The 22,580-nt window shown below is 36.0% G+C and overlaps 4 protein-coding genes across 4 annotated transcripts; 2 read left to right on the top strand and 2 right to left on the bottom strand.

Annotated features, from left to right (window-relative positions):
- Window positions 1-187: 187 nt before the first annotated feature.
- Window positions 188-5,230, top strand: LOC116022129 (QWRF motif-containing protein 2-like). Its single transcript, XM_031262707.1, has 7 exons — window positions 188-579; window positions 665-2,089; window positions 2,758-2,877; window positions 3,145-3,261; window positions 3,391-3,480; window positions 4,232-4,339; window positions 4,631-5,230. Exons 2-7 carry the CDS (start codon window positions 722-724, stop codon window positions 4,676-4,678), a joined length of 1,851 nt encoding a protein of 616 aa, XP_031118567.1. The 5' UTR covers window positions 188-579; window positions 665-721; the 3' UTR covers window positions 4,679-5,230.
- Window positions 5,231-7,000: 1,770 nt separating this feature from the next.
- Window positions 7,001-7,954, bottom strand: LOC116022732 (LOB domain-containing protein 39-like). Its single transcript, XM_031263586.1, has 2 exons — window positions 7,709-7,954; window positions 7,001-7,618 (listed from the first exon to the last, which is right to left on the bottom strand). Exons 1-2 carry the CDS (start codon window positions 7,890-7,892, stop codon window positions 7,173-7,175), a joined length of 630 nt encoding a protein of 209 aa, XP_031119446.1. The 5' UTR covers window positions 7,893-7,954; the 3' UTR covers window positions 7,001-7,172.
- Window positions 7,955-12,509: 4,555 nt separating this feature from the next.
- On the top strand, window positions 12,510-13,980 carry LOC116013234. Its single transcript, XM_031252882.1, has 3 exons — window positions 12,510-13,291; window positions 13,457-13,614; window positions 13,771-13,980. The coding sequence occupies exons 1-3, from the start codon at window positions 12,589-12,591 to the stop codon at window positions 13,864-13,866; spliced, it is 957 nt and encodes a 318-aa protein (XP_031108742.1). The 5' UTR covers window positions 12,510-12,588; the 3' UTR covers window positions 13,867-13,980.
- Window positions 13,981-17,617: 3,637 nt separating this feature from the next.
- LOC116022496 (U-box domain-containing protein 4-like) lies at window positions 17,618-19,648 on the bottom strand. The gene is made up of 2 exons (XM_031263223.1): window positions 18,331-19,648; window positions 17,618-18,032 (listed from the first exon to the last, which is right to left on the bottom strand). The coding sequence occupies exons 1-2, from the start codon at window positions 19,333-19,335 to the stop codon at window positions 17,952-17,954; spliced, it is 1,086 nt and encodes a 361-aa protein (XP_031119083.1). The 5' UTR covers window positions 19,336-19,648; the 3' UTR covers window positions 17,618-17,951.
- Window positions 19,649-22,580: the final 2,932 nt, after the last annotated feature.

Here is a 22,580-nt window from a genome sequence, read left to right as displayed (position 1 = left end):
CTAAGATTCATAGTATTAAAAAAAAAAAAAAACATTTTTCTTTAACTCCTTCACGGCTTCACCGGTCTGAATCGCTCCCACTTTTCGTAGGCGCCATGGTAGCGTACAGATGCCAATCCCACGTCTCTACGCACTCTCTCCTCCACGTATCCTACACGCCCACCGAATTTACAGGGCTTTACCAATTCAAGCGAGTACAATTCTTATTCCTACTCTCGACCGTACGCTTTTCGTTGTAAGTTTCCCGTTAACACCAGGTGAGGGTGCAACCTTTTTGCGGGATGGTACACTTCGCACTGCAGCGGTAACGGCTCTCGAAACTTTACCATTTTTAACTCCGTTACTCCGTTTGTCCCGCACACGACAGTTATACTCCTGAATCTTAACCTCACGGCCCCTCTACAGCTCCACCAACACCCCGTCGCTTTCTTCCTTCGCTCCTCCGCGTATTTTTTTCCGCCGGCCGCGTGTAACGGTCATATTTCCGGTGTTGTTTCTCGCTCTACAACTAGTCAACTACTTTCTATCTCTCTAAATATACATACAGTTACATTTATGTATGTATATATTCATTTAATGGTATGCTGGATCCTCTTCGTATATACTTCAATACTTCATAATTGTTTAATGATTTGAGCTTTAGAATTTACATATATTTTTTTAGGTTAAGGTTTCAGAGACGGGAATCCAGGGAGAGAGATGTGAAGATTGAGGGAGTAGAATGGTGACTGCTGTGTCGACGACTAAAACGCCAAACCCTAAGGTGAATTATCAGAGTCCGAAGAGGCAGCCATTGTCGCCGTCTGAAGCTGCGAATGGACCTACGAGAAGGCCGAAATCCAGAGAGGTTACTTCACGGTACTTGTCGAGTTCATCATCAACCATTTCGACTTCAACTACATCATCATCCAACTCCTCCGGTTCCTATTCGTCGCCGGCCTACTCCATTTCGGCAAGACGGAGTCAATCGCCGGCAGTGACGAGGACGGCGAGACCGGCTGTGACGCCGATTCAGAATTCGGCTTTAGCTAAGCGGTCGCAGTCGGCGGAAAGGCGTAGGCCGGCGACGCCGGTGAGGGCGGAGATGTCTGCAGCGACGAAGCTGCTGCTAACGACGTCTACAAAAAGTTTGTCAGTTTCATTTCAAAGAGAATCCTTCTCGCTGCCAGTTAGTAAGGCTAAGCCTGTGAATAATCTTAGCAGTGTGAGGAGAGGCACACCGGAGAGGAGGCTAACGGTACAGTCTTCTCCGGCTAAGGATCGAATTGGTAATGCGAAGCCTAGTGATCAGCAGAGGTGGCCTGGAAGGTTAAAGCCAGGTTCAACCTTTTTAACTCGAAGCTTGGATTGTGGTAATGATCGAGCAGAATTTGGATCCAGAGGTGGAGTTCCACTATTTTATGAGAGTAATCAAGTTAAAATTCAGGCCAAATCGAAAGATGATGTTAAGCCACAGAGGAAGGTTAATTCAAGTTTGATCTGTGGAACACCTATGTGTGTGGACATTGAAGCTTCAGATAGCGAAAGTATTTCTTCAGGGAGTGCTTCAAGTGGGCAGGAAGGTGGTTCTATATCTCATTTAATCGGAGGTCTACGTGGTAAAGTTGTGCCAGCAAGGTTTTGGCAAGAGGCTAATAACAGGATTCTGCTGGTGCCAGAGCAAAGTTCACCAGTATCAAAAAATGATGGATACAAGATAATGTCTCCTTCAAAGCAAATTGGTAATAAGAAAATTTTGAATGACAGGCCAATATCCTCACCTACCAGTAGAGGATTTTCATCTCCTCTTCGAGGTGGTCTGAGATCACCATCTCCAAGTAAGGCATTGACTGTATCAACTAATTCTCCACTAAGGGGGATGCCAAGTCCAACTAGAACAAGAAATGGTTCTGTTACTACAATGACTAATAATTTGAGTAGTCCACCTTCAATTTTAAGCTTTGCTGCTGAAGTCAGGAAAGGGAAGGTTGGGGAGAACCGAGTTGCTGATGCACATGAGTTGAGGCTATTGTATAATCGGCACCTGCAATGGTGCTTTGTCAATGCAAGAGCAGAGGTAGCCTGCTTTGTACGAACAGAAACAGCAGAGGTAAGCTCTAAAACTTGCCATTATTTATATAGAAGTTGCTTTGTTAGGGCTAAAGTACATGTTAGCAGTTGCTTTGATGATAAAAGAATTTCTATTAAGTAGTTAGGGGATTTCTGATCAGCTGTTTGCCACTAATATGGAGTGGTAATTTGACATCAAAGGAAAATAATGAGGGTTGTGGGGGGTTTTTTGGGCCAGCAGGCAGCAGCAGTTGCAGGTGATTGATGCCTATCCTCTAACCAGTTTCCATTTTATAAGGTGGAGGGTGGATAAATCATGGCCTTCACACATCGGAAAAAAGGCTTCAGATGATAAGTTTTACATATGGGGAAGTGGGGAACCTGGATGATACACTTAATCTAGACCAAATTAAAGTTTCATTATTGTATGGAAAAGCCATTGCAAATTGGAACTTGATAAATTAGAGGGAATAGCTAGTTGTTAAATTAAGCTATTTTAGTGAAGCAAATTTCCTTTTTAAGAGTAACAAGTTGCTCTTGAGCACATTTGGGTTACATGATTCTGTTTTTCAACTGATCTTGACAACTTATGCTATAAGCAAGTGTATAACATAATTTGGTGGATGCGTAATGGCATCTTTAATTTATTAACTTCAATTTGATGGTTAATCTTTCCCTTTGATCTCACTTTTTTATCATTTGCACCAGAGGAACCTATACAATGCATTGTTGGCCACTTCAAAGTTACGCCATTCTGTTAAATCCAAACGAACAGAACTGCTTTTGTTGAAGCAAAATTTGAAGTTGTATTCCATCTTCAAGCAACAAGTAAGACTGGTTTCTGTTCCATTTATCCTCACATTAAAAATCATTCTGATAATGTATAATTCTAAACTGAAATAATTCTACAAGAACATCTTTCTATGCAATTTGCTTCTAAAAAAGAACAAAAAACCTGCATTTCAATGGACTAGTGGACTATTTTTATGTAAGAAACTATGGTGCCAGGATTGGTATATTGGCATGAATTTTTCTATTGATGCTCCTAGCATGGCAGACCTTTACTAATGATCGTATTCTATGTGTTGAATACAGGTGCCTTGTTTGGAAAGTTGGGATCTCATTGATGGAGAGCACTGCAGTTCCTTGTCAGCTGCTATATGCGCTCTGGAGGCTAGCACTATACGCCTACCGGTTGTTAGTGGTGCTAGGGTATATTTTTTGTTTTTTCTCTTTGTGCTTTTGTCAAATGAATTTTACATCTTGAATTCCTGCCATGCCAACAATCTCAAAAAAGGACATAAGTGAAACTAATTCTTCCTTGATTTTATCCATTTGCAGGCAGATATTCAAAAGATTAAAGATGCTATTTGTTCAACTGTTGATGTGATGCAGGCAATGGCGTCCTCAATATGCTCTCTGCTACCTAAGGTTATTCCTTTCTTAAATTTCACAAATGAAGAATGTACTTTCTCGACTCCCTTTGTGAAAGTGTGTTGGGAATTTTTATTTTATTTCATTGCCTTTATTGCCCCAGTGCTGAAGTGTAGTCAAGGTAGCCATTCTGTTCTATACTAAGATTCAGAACCCTAGTGAATAGAACTGGACACTAAGAGAGGACTGAAATGACTTTTGGTTGTTGAATGTGTTTCCTAGTTTATCAAGTTTCTATGGACCCTGTGTATATTAGCCGTATCCCAACTAGTTAACTAGATTAGCATTAATGCTCAGCTCAGTTGATTTAATAGACCTTGTCGTCATTCTTGAATTTAAATATACTGATCAGGATCCTAATGTTAAAGAATCCTGTTGAATAAGCCAATATAAGGGGGTCTGAGCCTGCAAAAATATTATCGGAATTTTTAGGCAAAACAAGAAAAAACGAGAAAAGAAAGAAAACGTGTGCTTATCTACAAAGCCTTAAAAGTTAAAATGCACAATGCCTTTGGTTTTGTTTTGAATTTTCTTAATTCCTTTCTTGTCAAAAGGAGCATTGTTAAATGGTAACTGGTAAGTCTCTAAAAATGAGCAATGTTAGTGTCCATAATGAAAGAATTAGTTAGAAAAGTAAGTGTTCAAACTTTTATACTTTTGCAAGCTTAAGCCAAGCTATACCTTGGTGGTGGTATCTCTTCCTAAGCTAGATTACTAAGTCTGATTCATGGTAATCATGTGTAAACAGGTTGAACAGGCAAATTCGTTGGTGTATGAGCTTTCTAATACAGCTGCCCAAGAGCATGCTTCACTTGATCAATGTAAAGATCTCTTGTCCAAGGTGGCAGCAATCCAGGTACCCACGAAATTCACTCCCCACCCCACCCCACCCCCACCCATAGTATGTAAAGCTTTCAATTACAAATTGACTTCTTAATAGGAAAAAAGGTAAAATTGCAGTGATCTTTTTCCCCACCCACTATATGTGTGAAGCTTTCAATTACAGTTTACAAATTGACTTTTTAAGAGGAAAAAGTAAAATTGCAATGATCATTTTTCATAATCTTATCCATGGATTTACCAGTTGGTACATTTGACATTTTATTACTAAATATTTTTAATAGAGCTAACATAGTTATATAAACAGGTCAAGTATTGTAGCCTGAGGACGCATCTGTCACAGCTGAAATGCTAATTCATCTAGCTCAACAAGAGAAGTGTAAACCACCACATCTCTGACTGCTCACATGATCTTCTAACTTCATCCTACACTCTTTCTTAACCAAGCGCTGCTCGGGTGACAGCATCAACTACTATCCAAAAGCTGTTTAGTTTATCAGCTAAGGAGTTAACAGTGCCGGGCACAGGGAATGCTGCTATAAACTGCAATTTGCGTGTGTAGTAGGTAGGAGCTTGCCATTTGATAGTTCACACAATTAGATTTTAACCGATCTTAGGCATCCAGAGTATAAGTATATCTGTAAATGTGCATTGTCTCCACATCTCTCAATATTTGTCATCTTGTGCAAGTGCAACTCTCATGGCGTCCCCCATTTATTTTGATTTTTTTTTTTTTTTTGTTGCTTTTTAAGGATGTCATAAATTGTGTGCGCATGATATTGCTTGGGACTGATAAGATGAGCTTTAATCCCCGTGTAATCTGGGCATGATCATGACTACATTGATGAGTGATATCCTTTTGACATGATTTGGAAAAGATTGTAAAAATTTTGCTGGTTTTCAGGTACAGGCATGTGGGCTTTTCCTAATTCCTGTTACTAATGCAAAATCCAATACTCGTGAAGTGTGTGTGTTTGAGTGTTGGGGGCAATAGATAAGTCCCTTTCTAGACGTCAGGTTTGGATGCGTTTCTTTATATTATCAGATGCACTATCACCACCAGTCCACCACAACAATAATAAATCAATAAAAATTAAAAGTCTATGAGATTTGATAACAAGATATTGTCAAAACTTCTTGAAATCTAGATTCGGCTACTATAGTAGAGTCTTTTGGGCCTACAATAGTGTGCCTGAGGTAAGCTCAACGTGGCCAATAATGTAAAGCCCAAATAAAAAATTTCTATTGTTCCCTTCTTAAAAAATAAAAGAGAAAAAGAAATGTATGTAAACTTCATGAAGGAAGGAGAATTGCAATTACAATAAAATAAGATTTTGTGAGAGGAAAAGAGGATCAGAGAAAAATGGACATATTATTTTGTGAGCTCGGATAAGGTGGATCTGGGTTTAAAATACACAATTTATATATTGAATATTTACAATTTATATCATACTGAATGTTTCACATTCTGTAGGTAAATTGTGATGGATTCACCTTTGGACTCGAATCTATGGTATAACTATTGAGAAAAATGCTTTCTAAATGTGGAGTGAGAAAGAAAGGAGGAGTGGGAAGGCGGGCGGCGTGGCGAAACGCCACAGCCAAAGCGAATCTGCGAGCACTGAGTTCTCTCGCGGCGAAAATGCTATCACGCCAATTGCGTGGGGCACTGTTGCCGTGGACCGTGGTAGTATAAGCATATAGTATAGTATATTAACGACTGTGTGAGTGAGTGTATATGTTTCTGTACTTTTCCAAAAGCATGACGTGGATAGCACTGCTGATGGTGGAGGATAACTGTGGGCCCATGGTGATGTGTACCGCACCCCCCATTCTCCCTTGGATCGCTCCCGTTCCTTTCATGTCCATAGCAACCAAAAGTCATCTTCTAATTTGGCATTCACCTTCCTCATCTCACCCTCCCATGGCGAATCACCCTTCCTTAAAGCTTTGTCAAATTCCAGAAACCCCACACCAAATTAGCAAACATGCACTTGCTAAACTTTTGGTTAAAAAGAAAGAACAAAAAAGATAAGATTTATCATCCCAAAGTATGAATTTTCTAATTATGATATCATTCTGCAATAATTGTGGTCAAGATATTTGTTAATTGCAAAATATCTCATTCGACATTAAGCGAATATATCGTCAATACCTATGTTGAATTTCTATAAGTAGTTGTCGAATTAGATAATTGCATTCAAATTAGTCCCTAACAATATAATAGGTTTAGTAACCGTAAAGTTTTAAATTCAACCCTTTTTTAAAACTGTAGTAATAAAACTAATGTTTTCATGTACAGTTGTTGATATTTACCTAGAGAGATTTTAAATGTTAATAACAAAATTTATACACTATATTATTCAGAATATAGAGTTTATAGACTAACATAAATACCTATTGTGGGTTTGATTGGTAAAAAGAATAGAGGAATCATGCTTAGTCTTTGAATTCAAACAAAGCACTGTAACGATCGCTATCATCATCATCAATAATAATTACATTATTACATATATATAATAGTCATTAGGTAGATAAATAATTAGTTAATCTTAAAATTTATGGATCATAAATGTTAGCATCATATATTGGATGAAAATATAAATAATATTATATGGAATATATGGTTAAGGTGCACGAGAATGATGATAGTTGCAGCTAGCCCGGAAAAAGGGGAAGAGAAAGTGACAAAATGAATTGTGTTTTTTGACGTTTATTGAAGAACAAGAACAAGACGGCGGCGCTCATAGTTAGAGAACATGGAACTCAGATCATAACTGTCGATTCCGACTCACTGAGTCCACAGAATTAGACTCCGAAAACCAAAACTGATTCCATTTATTGATTAATTAAACAAAAAGGTTGAGAAGCTTTGGCTCTTTCCCACCTACGACGTCTCTCACGCTCCGGCACCCGCTCTCGTACACCTCCGACGACGTCTCCGTCTCCGTCTCCGACCCGAACGCGGCCGACGACACGCGCTTCTTCTTGTTCCCCGCGCCTCTGCTGGCCGTCGGCATTTGATGCTTCCGGGGATCGGACGGCTGGGACTGCGTCACCACCGAGACTTCCGGGATCTTCCAGGCGCCCTCGTGGAGGAAGATTCTGGATGCCTCGTCGAAGCTCGGCGGGCTCAGAAAGTCGGTGGCGATCGGCTGCAGCGCGCCGCCGGCTAGCACTGTCTCCACGGCTTGCACGCACACGTGCCAGTTCCCGGTTGACAGTAGCCCTACCGCCCCGCTCACTGGATTCACCGTCCTCCCACATGCCTCGTACAACAACGACTTAAACAAAGCTGTTTTTTTTTTTTTTTTGGCCAACAAACCAAAACAATAAATCAAAAAAAAAAAAAAAACGGAAAGACAAACGGAGAAAAGAGTGGTACCGGGTCTTCTGGTGATGGGGACGGAGGAGATGAAGGACATGAGGTCGCTCCGGCCAAAGAATTTGGAGACGAAAAGAGTGGCGTTGGCCTGAGCTTGAGCGTTATCAATCTCTTCCAAACACGGCCTAAGGATGCAGTTCACACCGCACCCTCTTCGCAGCACCCTACAACCATTGCAGCTCATTTTTCCCCACTCCCTCAAATCCCTTTCTTCCCCACACTTGTGAAAGAGGGACCTCTCCGCTCTCAAATTTATTAATACAAAAAAGTAACCATAGTCAAGTGAGTGTTTGGTTGGCTATACCCCTCTATCCAACCCAAAAAACATTAAAAAAAAATATGTCTGTTCCTTTGTAACGTCACGTTAAAGAGTTTTAGATTAAAATTTTTTAATATCAGTAAATGAAATTAATTTAATTTGTACGAGGTTAAAAATTTTGATAAGAGTCAAATTCTGTGGGCGTGACATACAAATATGGGTGGGTAGTGGGGTTGGTGAAGGTCATAATCAAAGCATAGCTTTAATATTTGCTTTTGCTTCCAAATTCTGGGTGCGAGCTGTTCCGAGTTTCCGCGACTTTAGTTTCCCAATGGGTACCGTTGGATATGGATTTTTCTTGGACGATGACTCATTTTGTCCTTTGTTTTGTACTTTTGATATTAGCTTTTTTTGACACGAGGGAGCTCATATGGCCGGGCCGATGACGACTGACTGAGGTGCCTATCAGCCGTAGGTTTTTATCGGTACCAGATCACAACAAGACATTTTTTTTTGAGAATCCATACAATTATCTTCTTCACTTCACGTCATTTTTTTATTCCATTTTATCGTGGATAAAAAAATTTATATTTTAAAAATCCACTTATTATTTTTTAAAATATTTTTCGTACATCTCCAATATTCCTCTCCTTCTAATCTCTTATGCTGCGTGTCTGATTATTAACGTTTAAGAAATGCAGTTGGGCCTTACAAATTGGGCTGGATTCTTATCTATAATTGTGGCCCAAAAACAAAAGGCCCATCTTCCCTTGTGTTAGACCCTTAATTCGGATTAGTCTACGGTTGGTTGGCTTTGGTTGATCAATCATTTTATCAAAAATTTTAAATTTGGGCTCAAATATTGAGTATATGAAGCAGACTTAAATTTTTTATGTCAATTATCCGTTCATAGAAGTTCCTACATTTCAACAAAAGAGTGTGTAACGATGAATATCTTAAATTACATTTAATAACATAATAATTGCCCCTGCAAAGGACAATATCCTCCAATGAAAAAGTACATATTATCATGGTATTGTGCATATGATACAAAATTAAACGTGTAAACTAACTATCAATTGTTTAAATTTTTAATTAAAATGGAACACACTATTCCCACAGAATGGCAGGCACTATATTCCATTTCCAGGATGTACCGATTTCGATGCCTTTAAGGAGACGGTAGATTAATTACCTGCGAGTACGTACAGTATATCAACGTGTTTCCATTGTTTTTACTGGGTTTCTGAATTGATTCGATCTTGCCCTGAGCTAAATCTCTGTATACCTGTTGAATTGGTGCTGCGTTCATGAAAAATGCATGATGCTGTCATTTAATTTAAACAATTAACCGTCCTCAGGTAAGCCCTTGAAGGATATTAATTAGTTAATTAACCGTCTAAACAAACATGCATGCATCTTGAATCTTGATACTAAAGTGCCACGTGTTTTGTAATGGTTGTCGCATGTAGTTTCATTAAGTCATTAGCTGTCACGTTTCATTCTTATTCATTCTCAGGGCTTCCAATTAAACATATTACTTATTGGAAATGGTTGTTGTTACGAACTTTAAGTGGTTGTCGGCTAAGGTCACACAACCAATCTACTTAGGAGAAAATGAAAGAAAGAATTAGAACAGTGGGGACGAGTGCCTGAATTGTTATTATTGCCTTAAAAGACTGCAAAAATTTAAAACCCCTCTCACACTTTTTCTTTTAAGGTATTTATACTCGAGCTTTATTTCAGCCAAATAAGAAAATAAATTTAGTCCGCATAAATAAGTCAACTAGTCACAGAGGTAAGTGATAGAATTGGTGTAATGTAAGAATAACCTCTCAAAATGAGGGTTTCATGTGCGCACTAGGCATTGAATAAAAATTTAATCTTTGTTAATCAGTTGAGTGATTTGAGTCTAATTTATCCTTCACAAACTATACGGTTGCAGTGTGGGGCACCTAGAGAAAGTAAATAATTGAGGAAATTATTATGTCGATCGAGTTGGGGTGTAGGGTGGTGCGAGCAAGGAAACTTCGTCAGGCAAGAATGGGAAAAATGAAAGTGATAAATTAAACTAATCAGTCGTGCAAAGCCGGCCATTCCAAGAGAACAATATCTGATTTCTTGAAGAGTTGTCCAAATCTCTTATTCCATTTTCCAAAATTAAAAATTTTACTTTTCTAAAGTACAGTATATTATTTCCATTTTTTTTAAAAAAATTTTTTTCAAGAATTTAAGATCGTGCCATGGGCGGTGTAAAATCATAATATTCAATTTCTAAAATTTCAAAAGTACCAGAAAGGCAGAAACCAACAGCGCCAATAATCCATTTTGTTTAATGAATGATTTATGTGTACTTGTGGTTGTACTGTATACTCAGTTTCCTTTCGTGCTAAAATATGTTAATTCAGGCGGGAGCTTCGGCGGAATCAAAGGAATGAATGAGCAAATTAGCGACTAAGTTCAGCTTATCTGAATCTCTAAGCTAGTACTGCTTTCTATCTAGGGTTCATTCATATATGGATCGGATAATGATGACATTTTTTTAAAGAATAAAAATTATTTATTAAATGTAATAAAATTACTGATATCACAGCTGCGTTTTGGTTCTGCCACGTATGAATTTTTCCTGCTTCCCAAGAACACTTACACGATAATTATATTAGGTAGTTTGTTTATTGGATTGCTGTTTGGCCTGCATTCACCAATCATCACCATGATAGTCTGGATTACTACGTCAAAAGTTATAATTCACAACGAATTCTCATGATGGACTTTGATACCACTTGTTAAGATCGCAACGAATGCACAACTTTATTTCCTTATATACCGCTAACACATTTTCGAGAGGCAGAATAGTGAACTTGACCATTTACGGGTCTCCGCCCTAACACTTGTCATCTGCATGCATCTTTTTGGTGATTGGGAACATTTAGAATGAGTTGCAGCCATTTTTAGGGTTAGTTAGGTAGCTGATACTTATGATGACAGTTTGTAGTTTAACAAGTTCTGTATGGTTGGAAGTTGACGGTTGTTAGGTATTGAGGCAATGGTGTTGCTATGTCGGGATGAATTCGTCATGCATACTCATCTCCACGATCATGCCCCTCCTTCTCTCTCGTTTTTCTTATCTAATTAGTATTCAAGATTAACATAACATAAATACCACGTTTTCTCAATTCCATTACTGCAATACCGCGTCTCTCACTGTTCTACCAAACCACATTATCATATTGTTGAAGTTAATTAATCTATCTATTTTATCAGGTGATGAAGGAAATCGTAGCCACTACTCAGAAGGTGTGAAAAGGGTACGGTGAATCATAGCTCTCAATACACTTATGTGTAATAATTCGTAAATCACACAGAGGGGTAATCGCACATTAGGAAGACCTTGTGAGATGTGTTAGATTAAGAAAGCGTTAGCATGAATATAATTAAATTTGTGGATTAAACCGTTGGATGAGCTGAGATAATAGGGATGAAAATTAATGAAAAAGAGAAAATAAGCGGTGACAATTTTGTAATTTTCTACATTATTTATATTTCGGCGGTGCATTACGTGCTAGTGTGTAATCCACTTATAAGTGCTATATGGTGCACTTTAGGGTGATACGTGGTGCACTCAATCTGTACTGCCTGCACTTAGTATTGCACCACTCAAACCCGTTGACGAGTTTAATATATACACACACTAATACCAAATTGAACATTGTAAATAATTTTAATTAAGTTTTATTAGTTAAATTAAACATATAAAATGTTATGCTAGACTTGGTTGTCGACCATGGATTAGTCATGCTAGACATGACGATCCAATTATTAGATTGAGACAGTTAACCAACAGTCTTAACATAATGCATATTAAGCCAAGTTAATTAACTGTTTAGGCCATTTAATGGACTATATATTTTATGCTTTTTTTTTTTATGGAGAGAAAGCTGTAATCACTATATGATGGTGCATACGGAATAAACTTTACTTTTGTGTAATAGATTAATAGTCTGCATACCACACATAAAAAGTAAATCGTACTAAAACAATCCACGCAACGAGCTTAACCATGTTACCAAGAATCAAATTTATAACATTCAGATATGTAAATTATGCTCCATCCACTTTAGCGGTCCTTTTGGATTAATTGAAAATACGTCTCGCATAGCCGGAGACATTGCATAAGTGCATAACGTTTGGAAATAGTATTACTAATTTATAAAAGAATAAATTATATAATTATTCAGTTTAGTCAAAAACTCATTTAATTAAAATTATACAATTTATTTTCATATATTTTATTTCATCATTGCCTGAACTTGGCCCCCCTATGAGTTGTACTTTGCCTGGTTGTTGGCCCCACAGTGGACTCCTGCAATTAATTATAAAAATTTAGGACCTTTTCCCTCTTAAAATAATCATTTGGAGTGTATAAAATTAATTATTATACAAATAAGTCAAATGCTCACTTAATTGTATTAATTAACAATAATCTCTCAATTCTTCCCAGACCCTTCTGGCATTCTGGCCTTCTGGTTATGGGTATAAATATGTCTCCACCTTCCTGTTTTCTTCAGTACCAAAAAACATACTTTGTCACTCAAAAAAAAAAAAACAAAAAAACATTATAATGGAGCTTGAAGGAGCTGCTTTCTTTGATGAAGAATGGGATTCTCTGACCAAGATGTTCTCTACTGAAAACATTGATTTTCTGGTTCAGCTCCAAGATGATAACTTTTTCTTGAATGATCATGAAAATGAAGCTCCATTGTCGTTCTGGCAAGCTGTTGAAGCTAACAAGCTGATCAATGTAACAGAGGGTTTTTTCTCTGCTAACTGTTCTGATGCTCCGATGATCATCAACACTAATAATTTGCAGTATTTTTCTCAAGAAAGTGGCAATGGTGATTTCCTTATTGATCCCAATTCTGAGAACAATCAGAAAAATGCAGATAATTGTAACCTAGATCCTGTTTCTGAACCTGGAGAAGTTATCAGCTTGAAGAGGAAGTTGGAGACAGTAGAAGAACAGCAAACATTTAAGAATGATTCAGCTCAAGATCCCAGGAAAAAGCCTCAGGCTTCAAGAGAGGTAAGTACTTCAGTCTTCAGATTTCAGACATTCTGCAACAACAATTTTCTGTCAGGTTTCTTAAGGGTGATATTTACTGGTTGCAGACACAGAAGAACAAGAGGAAGGCAGTGTCAAAGCCGAAGAGAAACCAGAAGATTAGTCACAACAGCAATGAAGGAGGAGAGGAGATCAATGGTGGGCAGAATACACAGAGCTCAAGCTGTAGCAGCATTGATGATGAATCTAAAGCTTCTCAGGAGTTGTTGAATGGTGAGCTGGAGAGTTCAGAGTCCAAAGGAAAATCAAGGGCCAGCAGAGGGGCTGCTACAGATCCTCAAAGCTTATATGCAAGGGTATATATAAATATAGAATAACATCATTTCAGACAGTAATTCTATGAATGTGTGATTCATAAGCTTACCAGTGTTGTTGGCTGATGATATCTTGCAGAGAAGAAGGGAAAAAATAAATGAAAGATTGAGAATATTGCAGAACCTTGTACCCAATGGAACAAAGGTTGACATTAGTACTATGCTTGAGGAGGCTGTTCACTATGTCAAATTCCTACAGCTTCAAATTAAGGTAACAGATTGAACAATTTCACACTATACTTACATACTATATACTTGTGCACATATATATTCATCTATTTATTGCGAGAAGCTTTTTTTTTTTTCTTTTTTTTTTTTTCAATTCGGTATATAAATTAACTGAAAAAGTTATGGTGTGGTGTTGCAGTTATTAAGCTCAGATGATATGTGGATGTATGCACCAATTGCCTACAATGGAATGGACATTGGCCACTATCAGAAGATGCTGCAGCCTACCTTGTGACCCTGCAAATTATGTATTCAGCTATTGAAATTTTGTATTATTTAATTAACTTTCTTTCTGTAACAACCCATACCAAGATTTTTTTTAATTAAATATTATTGATACATTATTACATATATATAGTAACATTCTAAAAGAGTTCTCCTCCCATTAACATTGGAGTCTCCACTTATTCATTAATCAAGTTAACCAGACACTTAACTTAGTAACTATAAGGTTCTAGGTTAGACTTTCTGCGTATAGATTCTCATCCCTCTCTAGCACTCTAGCAGAGTTAATAAGTATGAAATTGACCTGTAAGTCCGTCATAAAACCAAACCACATATTATATATTATTAGTTCCATCATTAACAACAACCTAACAGACATTCATTATATTTATCTGAAAAAAAATGAGATCAGAGTGAGTTAACTGGCCGAAAGAGTAGAAATATATTTATATTATTGAAGCTAGCTAATAACTTACTGTTGACAGAACGGATATTATGACATGCAGCAGCCACCTAGAAACCAAAAAAGAATATTTTCAATTAACAAAACTTTATCAACTATATGATCAAAGTATAACCTCTACTTAGAAAAACTTAATTATACCAGAACAATTAAACCGTGTGTTAAATGTGCACCTTGTGAATACTATACAAACTTGCCAATTTAGACCACTCCTTCATTTCGCTCTACAAACCCTCTGAAATCATGGTTACAGAGAGAGAGAGAGAGAGAGAGAGAGAGAGAGAGAGTAGTGCATCGAGACATAAAGGAGATGAAATGGGAGAGAAGAGGGGCTGTGGTATTGGTTGTCCGAATTTAGGGTTGGGTGTGCCATTGGATTGAAGGAAATTGAAGTGAAATTAGAATCCGAAAAGAGAGATGAGAGAGCGTGAAGACAGAAAGCAGAGGAAAGGGAGAAAAGGTAAGCTGTGGTCTGGGATGTCTGAAACTAGCATTTTATACTTGGGCCAAGATTATTGATTTTGGGCTTTACCACATAGAAGATATTTGGGCTATAATTAAATTATTTACACTTTTGGGTCAATTTTAATTTTTAGGCTTAAGATATATAAGGGAATTTCGGCAATGTATACCAAATTTCCGTTGAGTTTTAGAACGTTTGTAATGATTTTTTTTTTTTTGGGTAATGAAAAAATAAAAATTTTTAAAATGAACTTAGAAAAAAACTGCAATGAAGTAATTAAAATTGAATCATGTGCTCCATCCAACTAAAAACCTAAGCTGATAGTTGGACTGCACAATTAAGGAATTTATTGTTTCGTAAAAATAAATGGTTTTTGAATGTTAATTTAAAATAAGAAATATGAGTGTGGTGAAATAGTTTTTATCTTTCACAAATTGTCAGTTAAATTGCAGAAAATCTAGGCATTTATGTGTTCAATTGTAACATTTTAAAATTTATGAGATAGTTTGATTTTTAATTTTACCTTTTTTAAGTATCATAGTTATTTTTATATGTGATTGCACATTAATTAATACAAGTAAGAAACCTGCTTTCGTGTGCTCCAGGCTCGAATGCGAAATGAGTTTAGATATTGCCAAAACGTTAACATCAATTGTCATTTATACATTTATTCCGTTTTGTTTCCGTCAAAACACGAACTTCACGGCGTGAGGTTGACAATCAAGAAAGGCAAACATGACAGAGTTTTTTTGGGTGTAGCCCATGATTTTTATTTCAGACACAACTAATTTCATCGTCGAATTATAAGTATCTCTATTGGGTGAGACAATTGACCTAGATATTTAAAATTGTTACATATCTACAATTAAATATCAAACTCTTGACCTTTGGTTAAAGTAAATGATAGAATTGTTGTAGCCATACATTGGCTGGGGCGAGAGAGATGCAAAAAAACACAGAAAATTTAAAATATTGAAAGAGGCACATGATAGGGCAATGCACATGTGATGTGTGAAAATCATGCGCTCTGCCAACGATGTTCGCTGCAGACGGCGAGTTTTGTCTGTTGAGGAGAACGAATCTGCATCCGATATGTTTTTGTGTGTGTACTGTACTGTAGATCTGAGCAGGAACACATTATTGTAACATTCTTTTTTCTGAAATATAGATTCAGGATTAGAGCAGCATTGTTTAAGGTTGTTACGCTCCTAAAATGTTATTATTATTATTATTATTATTATTATTATTATTATTATTATTTTATTTTTTTTTGAAAAATGTTACGGAGTATTATTTTCTCTTTATTTATGTAATTTTAATTTACTCTTAAAATATAATACAAATATTAAATAACATTCAATTTATTTTTTTTTGATAATAATCTCTCGAGACTAATTCATTGAATCATAAGCGGAAACGTTTACAAGAAAGATTAATGGAATGGACAAACATTCCTTACAGTCAGACATAGAAACAAATTTCCTAACAATGTTATCGAAAACTACATTCAATTTATTTTTAAAAAGGAAAAATGTAATTTTAGTCCCTTAATTGTTTATTGCTAACGATTTTAGTCCTTACCTTTTTATCATGGCAATATATACCTCTAACTCTTCAAAAAGTTATATTTTTAAATTTTAACTCTAGACTAACAAAATTATTCAACTCTATTAAAATTTAACCTAGTACATGAATATTTTAAAATTTTATTCGCTTTGTTCTTTATATCATTGTTAGTTTTGGTATTTTATATGCAAAATAGATATTTGTCAACATTCTTCGTTAAATTTGTTCTTTTCAATGTGTCACATCGTCTCTACTTTCCCTATATGACCATGATAAAATCATTTTTTAAAATTTTACAAATGAAATATTGAGAATAAACAATATTATAGTTTAAAAATATTATAAAGTACTAAATACTCATGTACTAAGTAAAATTTTAATGGAATTTAATAATTTTGTGGTCCAGGGGTTAATATTGTAACTTTTTTTGAAGAATTAGTTGTGTATATTGCTATGGTAAAAAGTTAGGTACTAAAACCACTAACAAAAACAATAGTGGGGCTAAAATTACATTTTTCCCTTTAAAAAATGTGGATCACCTTGCTCACACATAGTTTGCATTAATTTCATGTTAGTTTTTTTATTTTAATAATTAAAAAAAGGAAATAGGAAAAATGAAAAACAAAACAAAAACAAAGCCATTTAATGTTACAAAAATATCTCCTTTTTTTTTTTGAACAAAAATATTGTAATATGTAATATGCAGTATTTAAAAAAACAATAATAGTATATGTATATGTGTATAGCGATAAGAATCCCAAGGCTAAAATCCACCGAAACCCATCCTTTTATTGTTTGAATAGAGATATCACATCTGCAATTTGTTCCGTAGGCTCAAGGGTGAATGTTTACAAGTGGAGCAAGATTTGCCAATCAATTTTTCATAGATAACAATCTAACATGATGTCACTTATGTTATGTGGAACGTCGCTCTCCCTGTCGCGCCAAAGGGTTTCCTGTTTATTTTTAGTGCACAAATAATAATATGATTTTAATTATATTAATTTATAAAAAAAATTACCGCATTGTTAAGTTTGTTGTCACTACTTGAATATATATTGTAAATAAAATCTATCTTGTAAATTAACCGGTCACAAGTAGGTAATTTTTTAGATTACTCACAATTAATTAGTTCAAAATTTAAATCAAGAAAGTTAAAAAAAATCACTTTTTACTGAAAGTTGAATTTAAAATTATTAATTACTGAATCGTCAACTGTTATAGGTAAACAATATTTGGGAAAAAAGTAATGATTTTATATCCGTATGATGAATATAACAAATACGGAGCGTTTCATGATGACCACGTTACATAGTACATTTACTTTTCGTACGTTTTCATCTGAAAAGAAAAAACAGAATCATAATTACGTTAAAGAGGAAAAAAAATGTATCCACACATTGACACGCACCGATTAACAAACCCAAAATCGCAAGAAAACCAAATTTGAAGGCAAAGCGAAAATTTACAAGCAAAGTTGCGTTACAAGTTACAGGCATTGGAAGACTATTTACAGTTTAGGTTTTGGTTTTTCTCTATCTTGCTGTTCTCTCCCTTTCTTTTCTACTGTTTGATTGCAATGGCGGCGTGTGGGGGCGCCGTCTCAGACTAAATGATCAGAGGCTCCGCGAGCAGCGGCGCTGGCTGTTCTCGGCTGCCGTAGAAGTTGAATCAGTGATTCCGCCTGTCCACAGATCAAGCCACCAAAAACGACAGAAACGCACGAGTCATTTATTACATACAGCACAATAATCAATTGCTAATGTTAATTTAAGGCATTATTATTTAAATAATTAGGGTTGGGGATTTGTTTAAGTGAATGCCGGTGCCACTTAACTTACCGACCAATCAAGGAATCAAATGATAAACTGATCTGGCTTTTTTTTTCATTTTCGTTCGTTCATCAGATCAAACTAAATGAATGGATTTGGCATAGCAATAAAAAATGATTTCTGCTCTGCAGTCGATGATTAATTTTTTACCTTTTGTTTGGCGCGACTTGTGCCGGATTGCGACAAAGCGACCAAAGGAGGAATCGCACCTTCGCGGGCCACCAAGGTACGATATGGCACGCTGTCCTCACATAGTTGCAACAGTATCGCCACCGCAATCTCCTTCTGTCGCTGCGACCCCACCTCCACGATCTCAACCAGAACCGGAATTCCGCCTTCCTCAACAAGCGCCGCCCTAGCCTCCGCCGCCGACGCCAGGACGCTCACAACGAACGCTGACTTATCCACCATGTTTGAACTAAAATCAGCCATTAATTCCACTAGAGGCTTCATTATTCCGGCTTGCACAGCCCTGACTTTGTTTTCTTTGACCGAACAAATAGAGTATAGAGCCGTTGATGCGTCCTTTTTGCCGCGTAAATTTCCGTTTTCTAGAAGGCTTACTAGCGGTGGAATCGCGCCGGACCGTCCAATTGCTACTTTGCTCTCTTCAATTTGCGAGAGGCGGAGAAGAGCGCAAGCGGCGTTCTCTTTGGCGACGGGGGTGCCTACTTTAAGAGCCCTAACGAGCGGCTTGATTGCTCCAGAAGCCGCGATGAGCTGCTTGTTTTCGTCGCAGAGCGAGAGGTTGAGAATTGCGGTAACGCCATATTCTAGAAGCTGAGGATCGGTGGACGAAATTAGTGAAATAAGCGGTTTAATTGCTCCGGCTCTAGCGATTTTGATTCTGTTCTCCGGTTTGTTCTTCGCAAGGAGTCGGAGTTCCATTGCTGCCTGCTTTATCGCATCGATTGAGCTCGAATCCAGATCGGAGACAAGTTGAGGAATCAATTCGTCGGAGTTATCGGTGGCGCAGGCCAGCAATAGCCGACGACTCTGCGAAGAAGCCGTCGGGAACTCGCCGGATCTATCACTGTTGCAGTCGCTGAAAGCCGAAGAATCATCGTTGATGCTGAGATCGCTGAAGCTTCGTCCCATATAAGTGTAATTCGATTGAACCTCCGTTTCCATTCCGCGGAAGTTGCTCAACTTCATCAACCACCGGTACCGGTTATTTGATTCCGGCGAATAAAATCTCCCGGAAAATAAAAGCTGAAAACGATCTCCGCCTAGTAGTAGCTATAGGGGAAGGATTAAGGAGAAGCCTCCGTGGAAAACCGGTTGGAGATCGAACAGAAAAGTAAAAATATTGTAAGAGAGAAAGAGGGGAGAAAGAGGGATAGGAAGAACACCTGGATTAGAGCATTGGGAGAAGTTTGGACACGTGCACGACCGTACTCGAAAATCCCAGTCCGGCTAGCACGTGAGAACTGGAAGCCTTCTCTTTAAACGCGTGCGTGGAAGGTTCACTATTCGATGGAGGCATGGAGCTTTTCCCTGACTCGCTTTCAATTTTTTTCCTTTTTCCTTTTTCCAAAAATTCTAGGTAAGATATTATATATATTATATTGAAAAAATTGATGAACTTTGTCCTCAAAATATTTTTTAAAATTGGTAAATAATTTAATGATGAAAGCAGTCATTTTATTTTTCTATATTTCATAAAAGTATTCTTCCATCTAATTATATTACTTTTACCGTGATAAAATGTAATTACCAATTTCAAATTATATTTCAAATAAATCTATCTGTTAATTATAATTTGTCATTTTTTGTTAGGGAGTTTTTCTATACAATAGTAGGAGGTGGTTTAACTCTTTTTTTTAGTTAGATACAAAAGAAGACGTAAATTCTTTCTATTCTAAAAAAAAAAAAAAAAGACATAAAATTCTTTCTTTTATATTTAAAATTATCAATTTATCATGCAGTATTCATTTGCATTGTATACGTGGAATTAAATAATAAAAAATAATATTGGTATAATAATAAACAATAATGATGATGAGCTATGACACCAAAAGATATGTTGTACCTAACCTATTATTATCAAGTAATTAAATACGGAGTATCTTTTATTAATTATTATTATAATAAAAGACAAATAATGCTACAAGTGACTATTAGTCTAATACACGTACTAACTAATCGCACCAATTGAAAGGCATTAAATAATATCTCTTATCACAAAACATGGTATATATATATATATATATATGCTTTATAATTCGTAGATATAAAATTACTAAATTTAATTATTTTAATTAACATTTGTTAGCATTTTCCAAAGGAGAAAAACAATTTTGTTAATATCAGTGGGTTGGATGTCCGCGGTCAAGTATTTGATCTATTAGTTCAAACAGTTACAAGCAGTATTGCGTGGACCACGGTAAAAAAACACAAAGTATATTATTTTAACTCAAAAAAATTTCATTATTCTAACACATAAAGTACATTATACATTACCAACAACACAACTGAAGCACAAGCACAAAGAGTCAACAATCCACTGAGATTGTAGTTTGAATACCTTAATTGATATTTGAACTGTATAAATACATTGAAAATGAGATTGTAGTTTGAATACCTTAATTGATATTTGAACTGTATAAATACATTGAAAATGACTTGTAAAGGTTCACAATATTTTCACATTAAGCAATAATTATACACTATTTCGTCTTTTGCTAAATTTAACCCGGGTTCTCCCGAAATTCCTCCCCGCAAAGAGAGCTTACTTGCCACTTGAACTACCCTACTGAGTTTATACACTATTTCTTCTGATTCTCTATAACATCACACTTTTTGACCAGTTGTGTTGATCAGCCTTCAATTGATTTTGTAGTAAATTAGAGTATAGTTATTACTTTATTAGTAGTAGGTGTTAGTTGTAATTTTGAAATATTAACTGCCTATTAATTAAAAGGCTAAAAACAATTAAAGTCTAGTCAACGAGCACTATGGATGGCAGTTAGTGACTCTATGGATGAGTTTAGGGCAGCTTTTTTGATATGGACCAAACTTCAGGCTAAGCACTAGGTGACACTTGGATGCGTCCAGAAACTTTTTCTTCCTTTTATGTTCACATTGAAATGAGGACAAATAATAACATAATATTTGTTTGAAGAAAAAAAGAGAGAAAAAGAGAGAGTTTCTTATTAAAAAAGTTTAGGTCATAATTAGAAAAGGTTAATTAATCCTTTAAAATTTGGCACTTTTTGGTCGGTAGCCATGACCATTTCATAAAAGAAGCAACGTTAGGCCCCAAAAAATGGAAAAAATAACTCAATTGTAATCATAACTTATCAATTCAATCAAGTAAATAAGACCCATGTTTAAAAGATAATAAAATGGCTGAGTCAATAGTGGAATGTATAAAGGCACAAGGGTGCAACTAACATAGCCTTAACCAAATGTACTTGGGTACGTTTAAAGCAAATTTATTCGAAATAGTTCAAAGCAATTTCTACTTGTAATTCAGTAATAATGACACAAATGTATCCGAAGTAGTTCAAAGTAATTTTTACTTTGTAATTTAGACAACACCATCAAGATTTTTTATTTTTTTTTAAAAATTTTTTTGGATGGGGTAAGAGCTGACTTGGAAGGGAGACAGATAAGAGAAAGGAGGGATAAGGTCATTGCACTATATGTGGTTTTTTTAGACTTGCAAGGAGAAGAAAAAAAAAAAAAAAAAAAGTACACCCGGTGCACCCTCTGGGCGGGTTAATTTTTTGTTTTGTTCTATTTTGTTTCTGAGATCACTTTTTTCTCATGGGAAAAGGTTTTTTCTACAAACAATTATGGAATACGTACTATGATAAACCCTGTAATTATACAAATCTATTTACTTTAATCACTCAATTATGTGATGGATGAGTTGGAAACAAAAAATAAGCCATCATCACCCAATTCATTCTTCTATTACCGTATGAATGTACACATTTATACGTAATCTAAAGTTAATTTTGAAGTCGGCAGCATTATATTGAATCTGGTGTGGCCATGTACAACATCAAATTTGTTTGGGCAAAGACTAAAGAGTATCGAACCAAATCTGGTGGGAGTACGAGGAGTAAGATATGCTGTGCGTTATATCCATTTCAGTCGTAGGGACACAACATTAACTAATGCAACACGACGAGCATGAAATGTTGGAAGGATCGATCACTTCACCACCGCTGTACGTTAACTAGTTGCATGAAATGTACAGATAATCGAGCAATTCCTGCAGCATATATACCTTTTACTGATTAGCAAATCTTGTGTGAAAACATCTTACATAATTAAAATGTAACGTTTTCATAAATTTATAAAATCATATTAAATTCTAAGTTAAAAAAAATATTACATATTTTATGTAAGACGATTTTATACAAGATTTTTTTTTTTTATTTCTATGC

This window comes from Ipomoea triloba, chromosome 1 (genome assembly GCF_003576645.1).
Source record: "Ipomoea triloba cultivar NCNSP0323 chromosome 1, ASM357664v1".
Taxonomy (NCBI): domain Eukaryota; kingdom Viridiplantae; phylum Streptophyta; class Magnoliopsida; order Solanales; family Convolvulaceae; genus Ipomoea; species Ipomoea triloba.
Note: the sequence above shows the minus strand (reverse complement) of the source record. Positions and strands in the feature narration are given on the sequence as shown.